Raw genomic sequence first — 12,022 nt, forward strand, 5'->3', positions numbered from 1 at the left:
GGAAACCCAGGGATTCATATATTTGAACTTGGGAGACAGATGCTAACACACACACGCACACACACACACACACACACACACACACTGCTGTTGCTCCCCCATTAGGTAGTATAACTGGGCAGATACAAAGCAGATACCTAACCAAACAAGGAGGAAATGCGGTGGGGAGAACAACAAAATGCAAAAACGAGCCAAGGCAAGGATATTGTATTTGTGTCAAGCTTCATAGAGGGCATACTGTAGTCAGGATAATGTGAATCATATCAGTTGTGCTCGACATGGATACAAAGAAGAGCTTTGCTTGTCCAGAAGATTACAAGGCAATCTTCCATTTTTAGAAGGCATCAGACTACTGTAAATGTAAATACTGCTGGGAGGAAAAAAGCTTCAATGATTCACTAGGAGGTTTTTCCATCTCTGCTACAAAATCATCTCAAGCCGTCTTCCCTTGCAGCAATTACTTTCATTCTGCCTGCCCTCAGCATGAGCTACTGCTATATGATGTTTCACATGAAAAAGCTGTGTGCTGGTAACAGCAGGATTCCAATGAACTGGTAGCAATAGATGGAATCATAATTGTTAACCTTCCAACACTGAATCCCTTCAACTTGATACAGGGAGATTCATAAGGGCTCAAACTGGGTAAATGCTGGATGGCCAAGGTGTGTTGGAAAAGCCCTGAGCACTCTTCCTTCCTGGCTCCTCAATGACAAACTCAACATATTAGGAAGACATTTAGCCCTGGCATATTTCATTTTAAAATATACATAGCTAGAAGGGGACGTAGCAAGCTGAACTGGGATCATGGGGGCAAGGAAGCATTAAGCTTCCCCCCCCCCCCGGTTTGGAACTGCCTCCACACTTGGCATTCAAAATGGGAAGAAAGGCCCCATGGGTACCACCTGCTTTCTGCTTAGCACAGCTGGGGCCAGGTAAGGACTGAGTGACAGCACAAAAGCATCAGCAACAGTGTAACTTTGTTTTGGTCACCGTCACACTTCTTTACACAAGGCAAGATACACTTACGTCATGCACTGGCAAGCTCTTGGAAGTAGATATATTGCAAGTCAAGTATTTATGCCTAGCTGTTGCAGTCTGCAAGTGTTAGATAGCAAGTGTTACCAGATGTTAAATGTGTCAATGTATTCAAGAATAACTGCAACGTGCTCTTTAAGGATTCAGTCGCCCCCCCACTATCCTCTGCACCGATACACTGAAGTGAAAATGGACCGATGCTTCAGTGTTGGTTAAGCCAAGCAGGTATGTGCCTCATGGGAGCCCCATGCAAGAACATGACTGAAGCACAACAAATATGCAGAGAGCTTGCACCTACTTTAAGAATTTTATTATTGAGTATTTTGGGGAGGAAACCCTGCAGATGTTACAGTAGTATCTTTGGAAATAACTCTAATCAATACTCCGAGTTCAGAGAGAGCCTAACACAGATGTTCACAGTTTCAATTTGCATGTTGCTTTCTTGTCACTTTTCAAAGAATGACTCATCTGTTTTACTATAATACAGCATATTATTGAATGAGGATACTTTATATCTTCCATCTGTCCACCAATGTTTCATTTGTGTGTAAAATAAACAGTTATGTAGTTCCAATAGCCAAACAGAAATCCTACAAATCATAAAATATTTACATGTATTTTAACCTAACCCATAACACAATATACACGTTGACCTAATTTAAGGGTTTTTTGGTTTTTTTAATTGTCTCCTCCCTGCCCGTTTTGGCATGCTGGAGAATGCATTTATTGGATCTGTGAAAATTTAAAGATATTGACTCTTTTTCCTATAGCCATCTGGAAATGTTCTGTTCTGTTAGAAGCCTCAAACGCTAGAACTCAAATTGGTTGTAAGAACATTAAACAAAACAAAACAAACAGCCCGAATACACACACACACACACACACACACACACTCTCTCTCTCTCTCTCTCTCTCTCACACACACACACACACACACACACAGACAATATTAAGGCATATTAAAAAAAATTGGGGGGAGAAAATGTTATTTTGTCAAAAAAATAATAAAGGCAATTTAAGCACAACTTCTCTAGAGGTGTGGGACAAATTATGAATACTCTCACCCTTCACTGCACAGCCCTGACTTTGCTTCCATCCCACCCTGCCCCAGCAAGCTGTAGTGATGCTGGGATCAGGAAGGCAGCTCCACTCCACCTCATAGCCACTACTGATGAACGGCAGCCTGAGCTTCTTAGAGGAAGGGATGAATTTTTAAAAACCCACAGGCTATTTAATAAATAAACAGTGTTGGCAAACAACTTACAAAACTGACCACTTTGGGGTCAGAAAAGACTGGGCTTAGTTTAATACTTGAACCGCTTGTTTGAAAGCAATGCCCTATGCTTCTTAACTTTGTACCCAGGCACTACAAATAGTTTGCCATTGCTTTCATTTTAACTTTCAATTCTTTGGTATTAATATTAATATATACCGTAAGTCACGCTTACAATATTCCTGCATTTGCATTTGCAGGCAGCTGGACCAGCTGACCTTCAGAGTACCTTCCATCTCTGTAAATTGTATGATTCTATGTAGCTGAAAAGTGGGATAGAAATAGTTTAAATACATACAAACATACCTGGGAACGGGCGAAAGGGGTTGCAGCTTTAAGCAGCGAAGATTCCAGCTCTTATACTGTTGGGTCTGTATCCACTGCTCACTGATCTTTACAAAGTTCTTTTTCGAAATTGAAAGGGGGAAAAAGATTGTAATATACAGTTGGAAACCCATATTCTGTTTCTTACACTTTTCAAGTCCATTTCCTGTTTTCATAAACTTTGGGGTATGAAGGAGGGGGATTTTGTTGTGGGAAATGCCTAATCAGGGATTGTGTTCCATGGGTTCCCTGTGTCCCACACTGTACACTCCATCTGCATTCTAGGTTCTAAAAATAATTTTGCAATTGTGCATGCACACTTTGCCATTGTTTTCAGTTTGCAATTTTTTCCTTATAGATTGCTAATGCATACTACTAGTACATGTGCACATTGATTAATTCACAGTACAAAAAGAACTCCTGCTCATGAGCCTGTGGGACTGTCTTATTTTCTCTCTCTTGCATTTCAAGGGCCCAAGAGGTAGTACATAGTCTTACAAACCTGCATGCACATTGTCATTGCCAGCTGACCTACATCCTCACTCAGAGGGGAGTCACTGCTCCTAGCTGACTGTTCGCCAGACGCATTTTGTCCTGCAAAATATTTTTTGAAAATAATCACATAAATTAATCGGGAAAGACAATTAGAACTATGCAGGGAGAAGATGACTTGACATCATTAGCAAAATTGTCAATAACTGTAAGGATTTTAATCCCTTCAGTATTTTCAGTTGGAAAGATCCTAAAAATAGGAAAATGGCAAATATAAAGCAAGATTAACTGTACCTACCGGCCAGGTTTTGATCTCTAAAGATGTGCACATAACAAAAGGAGTAACCACCAACATATGAAGCTACCTCAAGCAGCTGTCACACAGTAGCTATAATATATGCCTCACCCCTTCTAATAATATTTTTAGGAAGTTTCACAGACAGTTTACATAGTGAATCCCTAAAATTAACACTGACTAAGGAAAGGAGGTTCATAACCAAACATTGCTATGGAAAGTTCCATAAAATGTTCGGAAGCCCTTACAATAATTTGAGAAAAACATTATGAAGAAACAACAACTCATAGTCTTTTCCAATACATTTTTCATTGTCAATAATCCCCTATACAACACCAGATGTTGTACAACATTCTAGTGCAAATGTATTACATTTATGATCTACAGTATTCTGATTTCATTAAGATCACTTTCAGGCATCAGCTGATGCTGCAATCTTCAAATGATTTTTTAAAAGACATTGACTTTGTGATAACTTGCTCTCTGAGAAGATGAGCTTCTCCATTATACTGTGACTACAGTGAATATGAAGTTACTACAGCACAGTATCAGTGAACCTGAATACCAAAACCAATAATTAACCTTAAGGAAATTAAAAAATGAGTAGTTCTCTTTTCAAGCCCAAGATGGCGAGAGAGGAAAAAAACATGCCTGGCTTGCAGCAGCAGTCAACAGGAATGGCCAGTTGGTACCCAGTAGCAAAGAATAGGCAACAGGACAACCATTTTATTTTGTTGAGCACAAATAATGCTGACCTGGAACTGTCCATTAATTTCCTCCTAAACATTCATAATTCCATATTTTTACCATCATTTCCAGTATCAGTTCGTCAGTCATTCTATCTATCTATTTATAAACTGCTTAATGTTTTAAAAATCTCTGAGCAGTGTGAGTCCAGTTCTTTTATGCCACTATGAAATGAGTTAATACAACAGGGAGGGCTTACAACTTTGCGCAGAAGAAAAAAAAAATAAGGGAACAATTAACTGTTCACTTTCAGGTGTACGTGGTGAATGAGTTACCAGTGTAAGGAGGTTACTGTGGTTTTACCACATCACAGCTGTATAATTTCTATAGCTCTTACCTTTCATGCAAGGAACTAACATATAGCAAAATATAAAATAGCATCAAATAAAAAAGCAGGAGTCAACAAAAAGAAATGACAAAATTGTTCAATGGTAACTTTTTACTCCAAGCAGCATTTTCACTGTTATGGTCTCACAGACTATAAGAAGGGCATTCTTATACAATGAAATAACACCAGGCAACTTTTAAAAATATAAAATAAGAAAGAATTTAATATACATATAAAAATTAAAAGGAAAGGAAAGGAAACATGCAGATTCTTTGGTGCTATGGTTTCTGTCAGGTAAAAGCAATAGGTGCATCAATAACTATATTGCAATTAAACTATGCGCATTCTTTCTATCAGAGGTATGTGTTTAATACAGATGCACACATTTAATACATATACTTCCCCCCACAAAACAATAAATATATATTTAAAAACAATAAATAAGCAGAGTGCTTCTGCTGTTCTTCCCAGGCTATTCCAGGAGACAGCCTATTACAAAAACATATGCCCCAAGGCACACAGACATTGTGCAGGCAGTAAACAAAACATATTTCTTTTATTAAAATCTTGTGACTCCTCTTTCTTTACCCCTGTATGTTCATTCTGACACTGAAATATGTAGGTAAACATTCATGTGTGTTATTGGTAGGCACAGTCTGCACTGGAACAGTACAGACTGCATTTCTGAGTTGTTCCGGACAATTTAAGTTTTCTGTACCAACCGAAAACTGATAGGGATAAGGTGGAAGAAGGGATAAAAATATGAGTGGACACAAATACATTAGCTATTCAACACTGCACAGCTTGAAAGGAACTCACCCCATAAAATGTCACGTGAACAATCCACACTGGTCATCTCAGGTTTCATCCAAGTAGCTGGAATCTCTTTAGGTTTGGCACTACCCACTATCACCATATCAGCACCATGAAGCTAGGAGATGGGCATGGAGAGAAATGTCGTACAAATAAAGCATTAGCTAACAATAAAATGTACTAGATTGTGTTGTCAGAATGACACCTAACGTGCTGTGTGGATGCTATGCTTAAACCATTGTGATCAGGTGAATCCTCCTCTTCCTGGCCCTACAGCCTCCCAAAATCCACTCCACAGGGAAATGTTCAGTCCAAGAATAAATTATTCACCTCTTCCACCTGGCAAGATTTTTAGTGTACCAATGCAATGGCTCCAACAGTTCCCCACACTGCAGATGTTCTGAGGCAAGGTATGTCCTTCATCAAATTTAATGCAAGCAATGTGCCACTTGCAGACAAAGAACTGTTTGGCAGATGCTTGAGTGGATGTGAAAAGGTCCCAATGGGACTCAGATTGTGTCATTGTTCTAGGGACATTGTTTCCCCCGTATGATTTAAATGGAGTGAATGTGTTCAAAATTAAAAGAATTAGAAAGGTATATCCAGTACACTTAAATGTAAAACTAAATTGGAGGTGTAAAGACCCATTCAATAATCAAGTTCATCTCCTTGCAAATGAACCATATGGTTTCCAAACAGACAGTGAACTCAATACAAAACAGATGCTACATATAATTGCAGCCAAATACTATCGGAGATGGAGGGAAGTGCTCACATACTTCCCAAGGCTAACTAGTTAAGTTGTAAAATGAGGTTTGAGAAACTATTATTGAAATCACACGGCAAAGAATGAAGAAATGTCATATGAAACAATCACTTAGGCGAAGATCTCCAAAGACTCACTCTCAAAAGTGTAACCCATTCTAGCTGGCATTTTCTTCCTCCAATCTGGGGGAGATTAACACCAACAAATACTTTGAAACTTTAGCTTGTAGCAGCACACAAGCTAATTTCAATGAGCTTTTTTATTGATGTAGGCTTAGAAAACCCACCCATTCCCCAGATAAAAAAAACTAAACCCTAAAATAACAGTAATACAAGCACTTTAAGCCAAAATACAATGATAACGTAACTGCAAATGTCACACAATTGGAAACCCTGCTTATGAAGAGATCAGCATAAATATTACTTTTCCCTGCAGTTGGAATCAATATCTGCAAAATTACACCAGAACACCCTACTATCAAATTAAAAATGTATAGTTAAGATATTAATGGGTTGTATGGGGTGTTGGGGGAGGGGTAGTACCTCTGGTGGAGGACACGTTCTCCTCCTGGGGTAGTTTGCTCACTTTTGGCTCCCACCCTGCACTCACCTGTGGCTCCTAGAAGCCGTCAGCATGTGACAGCGGCCACACCCCGGGAAAGGCTTCAACTGGCCAGCTAAACCCGGCAAGGGTAGCTGATGGGCCTCAAACTCTTGGTGAGTTAGGGACTTCCCCTGCCTGCAAAGACAGGCTCTGGAGGATTGAGCAGATGTGACCAATAGTGAGTCCAATGGTCAAGAAGGTGGTTTCCGCATGTGCTGTAGAGGGAAGTGAGGGACAGAAGGGGCACATCAACCTGGAAAGGTAGCCCCTCTAGGAGAAGGAAAACTCTGATCCTAAACCTCCACTGCCTTGCAGGATATCTTCAGAAGAAAAGGCTGAGGAGCAAACCCTACCCAAATCAGGAGTGGAGTCCCTTCTTAATCTAACACACATTTATGTTGGAGTTCATAGTATATGTGCAGCTTGGCAAATGAGCAATTAGTGTTTTGACTATAGGCCAGGGAGACAGAGCACGGAAGAAATTTGCCTGGAGATAAGAGGACCTAGTAACAGCTCGGTGGTTGGCTGAGGTCTCTCATATAGGCAGCATGACCTATGACATCGTTTGGCTAGTTAGGAGTATTCTGGAGTGCCTGGAGAGTAATGAGGTTTGTGTCTGTATATAGTAACTTGTATATAGCTTGTGAGTTTACTGTCATATATATATATACTACAAAATCAAGCTACTAGTCCTCAGCTTTGTTCCTGATTGTCTCCATTGTTGCCTAGGAAAAGCTGCACTACTCTGCTAAGTTGTGCATCACTGAAGAAGTTAAGAGGTGAAGAGACTGGTCCTAGTAGCATGCGAAAGGACTTCAGAAAGTGCTCACAGGCTTCGGAGTCTTATCAGTCTTGTATGCCTCCTTCAAGCAACTCCTGCAGCCCAGCTGGTGCCAAACATATTGCTCTGCTTTCCTTTTTGGACCACATCAGAGAAAGCCGAGAGGGGGGTTATGTTGTCTGGGCAGCCCAGGACCTCTTTACACACTGCCCAGGCTTGCGCCTTGGCAGGTCACTTTGGTGCTTCTACAGCAATGGTTTGACTTCACCCCGAAAGGTGCACTCCATTGTCTCTGACAACAAATGGATGGCCACAACAATGGGTACAATAAGGGCATGTGTTAGCTAAGAATGATGTGGACTATAGGTGGAATATAATTTCAATTTAATTTTCTCTCCACAAGGAATACATTATGTATGTTTGTCAAATAGCCATTAACAGCATTTCCCCTGCTAGTAAAAGGGTAAGAGCACATGATTCAATGCCATGGAAAATTATTGTTATTACAAGGCAGTATCTAACAGTGACTTTGTGTTCTGCTTTTGCAAAAGAAAAGAAGAGTCTACTCTATAGGATCTCAGTCTTTGCCATCACCTGCTATCACATCATACTTTTCATAAACATACAAAGTTATTTTTCTACCAACAGGATTATTGATAATCAGTTTGCTTCAGGAACACAGTTCATCATCCCCTCCCTCCCAAGGCCAGCTGAATGAATCACTGATTTTTTATTCAGGAAGCACAAATTTAAATATTCCCTGGCGTTATGTGATTGAAGTATCTGAAAAGCAAATATTGTCCAAACACTGCAGTGTCTGCAAGTTTTCTACATAATTTTTAAGAGGGATAATAGGCAAGCACATCTTACCTAAAACATTTGCTATTAAATGTCTCCCTTCTTAATCAAACACACATTTATGATGAATTGGCATTTAATAAACAGTTGCTCTTTGTATTTTGCCATCTCTGATCAAGTAAGAATTCGGGGGGGGGGGTGAACACTCCTCCTCTGTTTAAAGACCATGCAAGCCTTAAGGCAGCTGTGCCAAGACAAATGGTCATAACTAAAATCAAGTTGATCTCTAAGTTAAAGAAATATGACTTGGGTGTCCAGTCCACCAAAATCAAAGGAAATGAAGAGAAATAAAATAAAATGATAGATGGCTACAAAATAATCTCAAGGCCAAATTACACATTACACATGAGATGTGTGATAGAATCGTTCATTGTTCCTCTTCTTCTTTAAGGCAGTCACAAGGGCCTCCAAATTTGATCATAACAATGGGAGAGTTTTAAGCTTTTCTCCTGCACTGTTTCCCTGACCTAAGTATTCCCCCCCCCAATGAAAGCTGCTTTTCCTTGTGGTGGGGGGATATCACGGTAATCCAATCTTGTTGAAGGTGGATAATTGCCAAGTACACTTTTTCAAATATGTATTTTCCCATTGCATTTTTTGCTGATGCTCTGTCTTTGGAGGCCAGCAGAGATTTAACATTTGCTCATCCCTGCAAGAGCACACAGTCCATTTTTCCAGCACTACAGCTATCCAACTCAAATTTGGCACTAGTCATGGTTAATGCTCACTATATTTGCTGTTAAGGAAGACTGAGAAGCAAACTGGTTTCAAAACCCAACAGCTGACAGGAATGGTGCTTGTAATCTGACTGTGTACTCTTGAACGATTATTAAAGGATTGAGAACAATGTGTGTGTACTGGAGCTTGTGAAGCTCACAAATACTCTTGGCACTCTTCTAGTCAACCCTCAAGATTTGTTATTCTAAAGAGCACTAAACTCACACATGTTATAGAACAATGTGGGAGAACAATTCACAATGTGGGACATATTTTTTTAAAAAAACCTGTTTTATAGATTTATAGCACTACTTCTTAGTAGGATAGGATGATAATTCTCATTTCCCTTCAATATATGTAAACCATTCTAATGGTTTACAGTGGTACCTTGTTCTTGAACTTAATCCATTCTGGGAGTCCGTTCGACTCCCGAAACCCTTCGGAAACCAAGGTGTGGCTTGCAGTTGGCTGCAGGAGCTTCCTGCACTCAAATGGAAGCCACGTCAGACATTCAGCTTCCGAAAAACGTTCGCAAACCGGAACACTTACTTCTGGGTTTGTGGCATTCGGGAGCCGATTTGTCTGGGAGCCAAGCTGTTTGAATAACAAGGTACCACTGTACTTGGATTTCACGTGATCCAAATGTTTTGGGTCTCCTATAGGTTTCACTATATAGTCGTACCTCCATTTACCTCCCTATGGTTACGTAAACTTTGGGATGCGCACACGGCAAATCCAGAAGTATGTTACCAGGTTTCACTGTGCGCATGCACAGAAGCGGTCCTCAGGTTGTGGAAACCTCGGGATCCGACCGGACCTCTGGCACAGATCCTGTCCGCAACCGGAGGCACCACTGTACTTAAAAAGAATGGCTCTGTTCCTGAAAGCAAGTAATCTATCTTTAAGAACCAAGGAGATATTATTTGCTTGACAATGCAACTCTGGCTTATGAAATCTATTCTGACTAGTTTTTAAGTATCTTAGGGCACTGAGCCAATTCAAAAGTATTCCATTTTGTAGGGGAAACTGTGTGTGTGTGTGAGAGAGAGAGAGAGTGAGAGAGAGAGAGAGATTATATTATAGTATATTATATTATATTATATTATATTATATTATATTATATTATATTATATTATATTATAAACACATACATACACAAGCAGGGCACTTCCCAAGTAGATTTCAGGCAACAGCAAACTGGATTAAATTGCAAAATTAATTGGCAAGTCACAGACTTTCTGCTACCTGATTCTTGAATTTTGTCTTCCCATCAAAATTAAGTTGTAGGATTTTTCAGAAAATTTACTATGATTATGAGAAAGCATTTGGACAGAAATAGTTGTTTTCATAATAAAAATAATAAGATAAAGGAGAATGGGAGTGATTGCAATTTATTCCCTGGATGGTCTGTTTGAATTAATGAGGATTCCTCTATATGAGTTGCACAACCTATTGGGGTTTTTTTTTAATGCAGTTGCACAAAAAATGGACACAAAATTCAAAAATGAAATATCAATAAAACTGCATGGTGTAAGGGAAAATAAAGTCAAAATCTCTAAAATCAGAGAGGCTGTTTTACCATTGTGGATGAAGTTTATGCTTTTTTAACTTCTGTCCATCACTTAAAGCATGTAAAATGTTGCTGTAACACCAACAGCTGAAAAAACAGTGCCTTGCCAAAGGAGAAATGTGTTAGCATCACAGCTGCTTTGCTTAGGGAAAACATACTTTGCGTTTTGAGTATTGAATCCAAAAGATGAACTGCAAAGTCCAAAAGATGAACTCCCATGTAAAACTTTTTTACTTGGCTTGACTTGGCTGCCACCTTCTGGGAATGTCTATGAAACATTGGGAAACTTGAGCACAGAATATAAAGATGACGAGCAAGCTGTCAAGTTATAAATAATTCAGCATGAGCACACTGAAATACCAGCAAAATAACATGAAGCAACAAACATCAGCAATCAGTCAAATTAAATATAAAACACTCTAAAGAGCATGGCAATGGTGGGAAATTTCAGAAACGGCTTTTATGCATTTAATTAGTTCCACGGTCAACAGAATTCTGCCAGTAGGATAAAGCAGCGGCAAAATTAGGCTTTATATCACCCAGCTCAACAATGCAGTTTGGCACACACCCCACACACATTTGTGTACACACACAAACAGAGGCTGGAAGCCTCAATGGCGCCCCTCTGGAGGCTTCACCCGGGGCAAAAATCCCAGCTAGCTCCCCTGTAGCTATGGCTCTGAATAAAGGGAATATGTGCTTCTGTCCCAAAGCCTGTTACAATATTTCTCCCTCCCTCCTTCCCTGACTTTACACAGAATGAAATCAAGAGCAGATCTTGGGCTCACATGCTTCCACCACCTCTGACCCTGAATAGAATGCAACACAACAAACTTGTCTTTCCCATGCTTATCTGAACACAGGGTCTCCTCTAACTCTGGATATTAAAACCCCTCTTTTATAGCAATTTGAACATGCAGGTTGAGGTGAGCGCCCATGCTTAGAAATCTATTGTGCTGCCTGGATCAGAAGTTATATTTATAAAGAAAGGCAGAAGAGTATGTGGGAAGGCTAGAGAACATGAAGCTTGTTCTAAATATCACTATGTGTAGAGGATAGGACAAAAACCAAACAGGTCATTGTGCTAAGGAAGGCAAAGAAAAATAAATGAGTGAAGTTTATTTAGTGAACAAAAGTTCTTGGAATATATATATATATATATATATATATATATATATCACACAGTATATAAAAATAAATGAACCTGGGGTCTTGCTAAGCAGTAAACGTGAGAAAAAGTATGAAGCATTTGGTATATTTACCATGGTCTCAAGCTGCTTCATTTTCCACATGCAACTCATAGTCATGACCCCTTTTCTTTGAAGAAGGCACTGCAGAGAGACTTCTAAAGGTCCTTGAACTCCCAAAAGTAACACCTTTTTTCCATCTAGGGTAGTACGTGCTGGATAGGAGAAGATAA

General features: G+C 39.6%; 1 protein-coding gene across 1 annotated transcript in view; it reads right to left on the reverse strand.

The window, feature by feature from the left end:
- MTHFD1L (methylenetetrahydrofolate dehydrogenase (NADP+ dependent) 1 like) overlaps positions 1–12,022 on the reverse strand; it is a 109,140-nt gene that overhangs the window by 85,916 nt on the left and 11,202 nt on the right. The window contains exons 7-10 of the mRNA XM_082215222.1: positions 11,865–12,004; positions 5,314–5,425; positions 3,135–3,226; positions 2,615–2,712 (exon numbers count right to left, since the gene is read on the reverse strand). Of these exons, the coding sequence (XP_082071348.1) occupies positions 2,615–2,712; positions 3,135–3,226; positions 5,314–5,425; positions 11,865–12,004 (442 nt within the window). The remainder of the gene's footprint in view (positions 1–2,614; positions 2,713–3,134; positions 3,227–5,313; positions 5,426–11,864; positions 12,005–12,022) is intronic.

This window comes from Podarcis vaucheri (assembly GCF_965113315.1).
Source record: "Podarcis vaucheri genome assembly, chromosome: 3".
NCBI classification, from domain to species: domain Eukaryota; kingdom Metazoa; phylum Chordata; class Lepidosauria; order Squamata; family Lacertidae; genus Podarcis; species Podarcis vaucheri.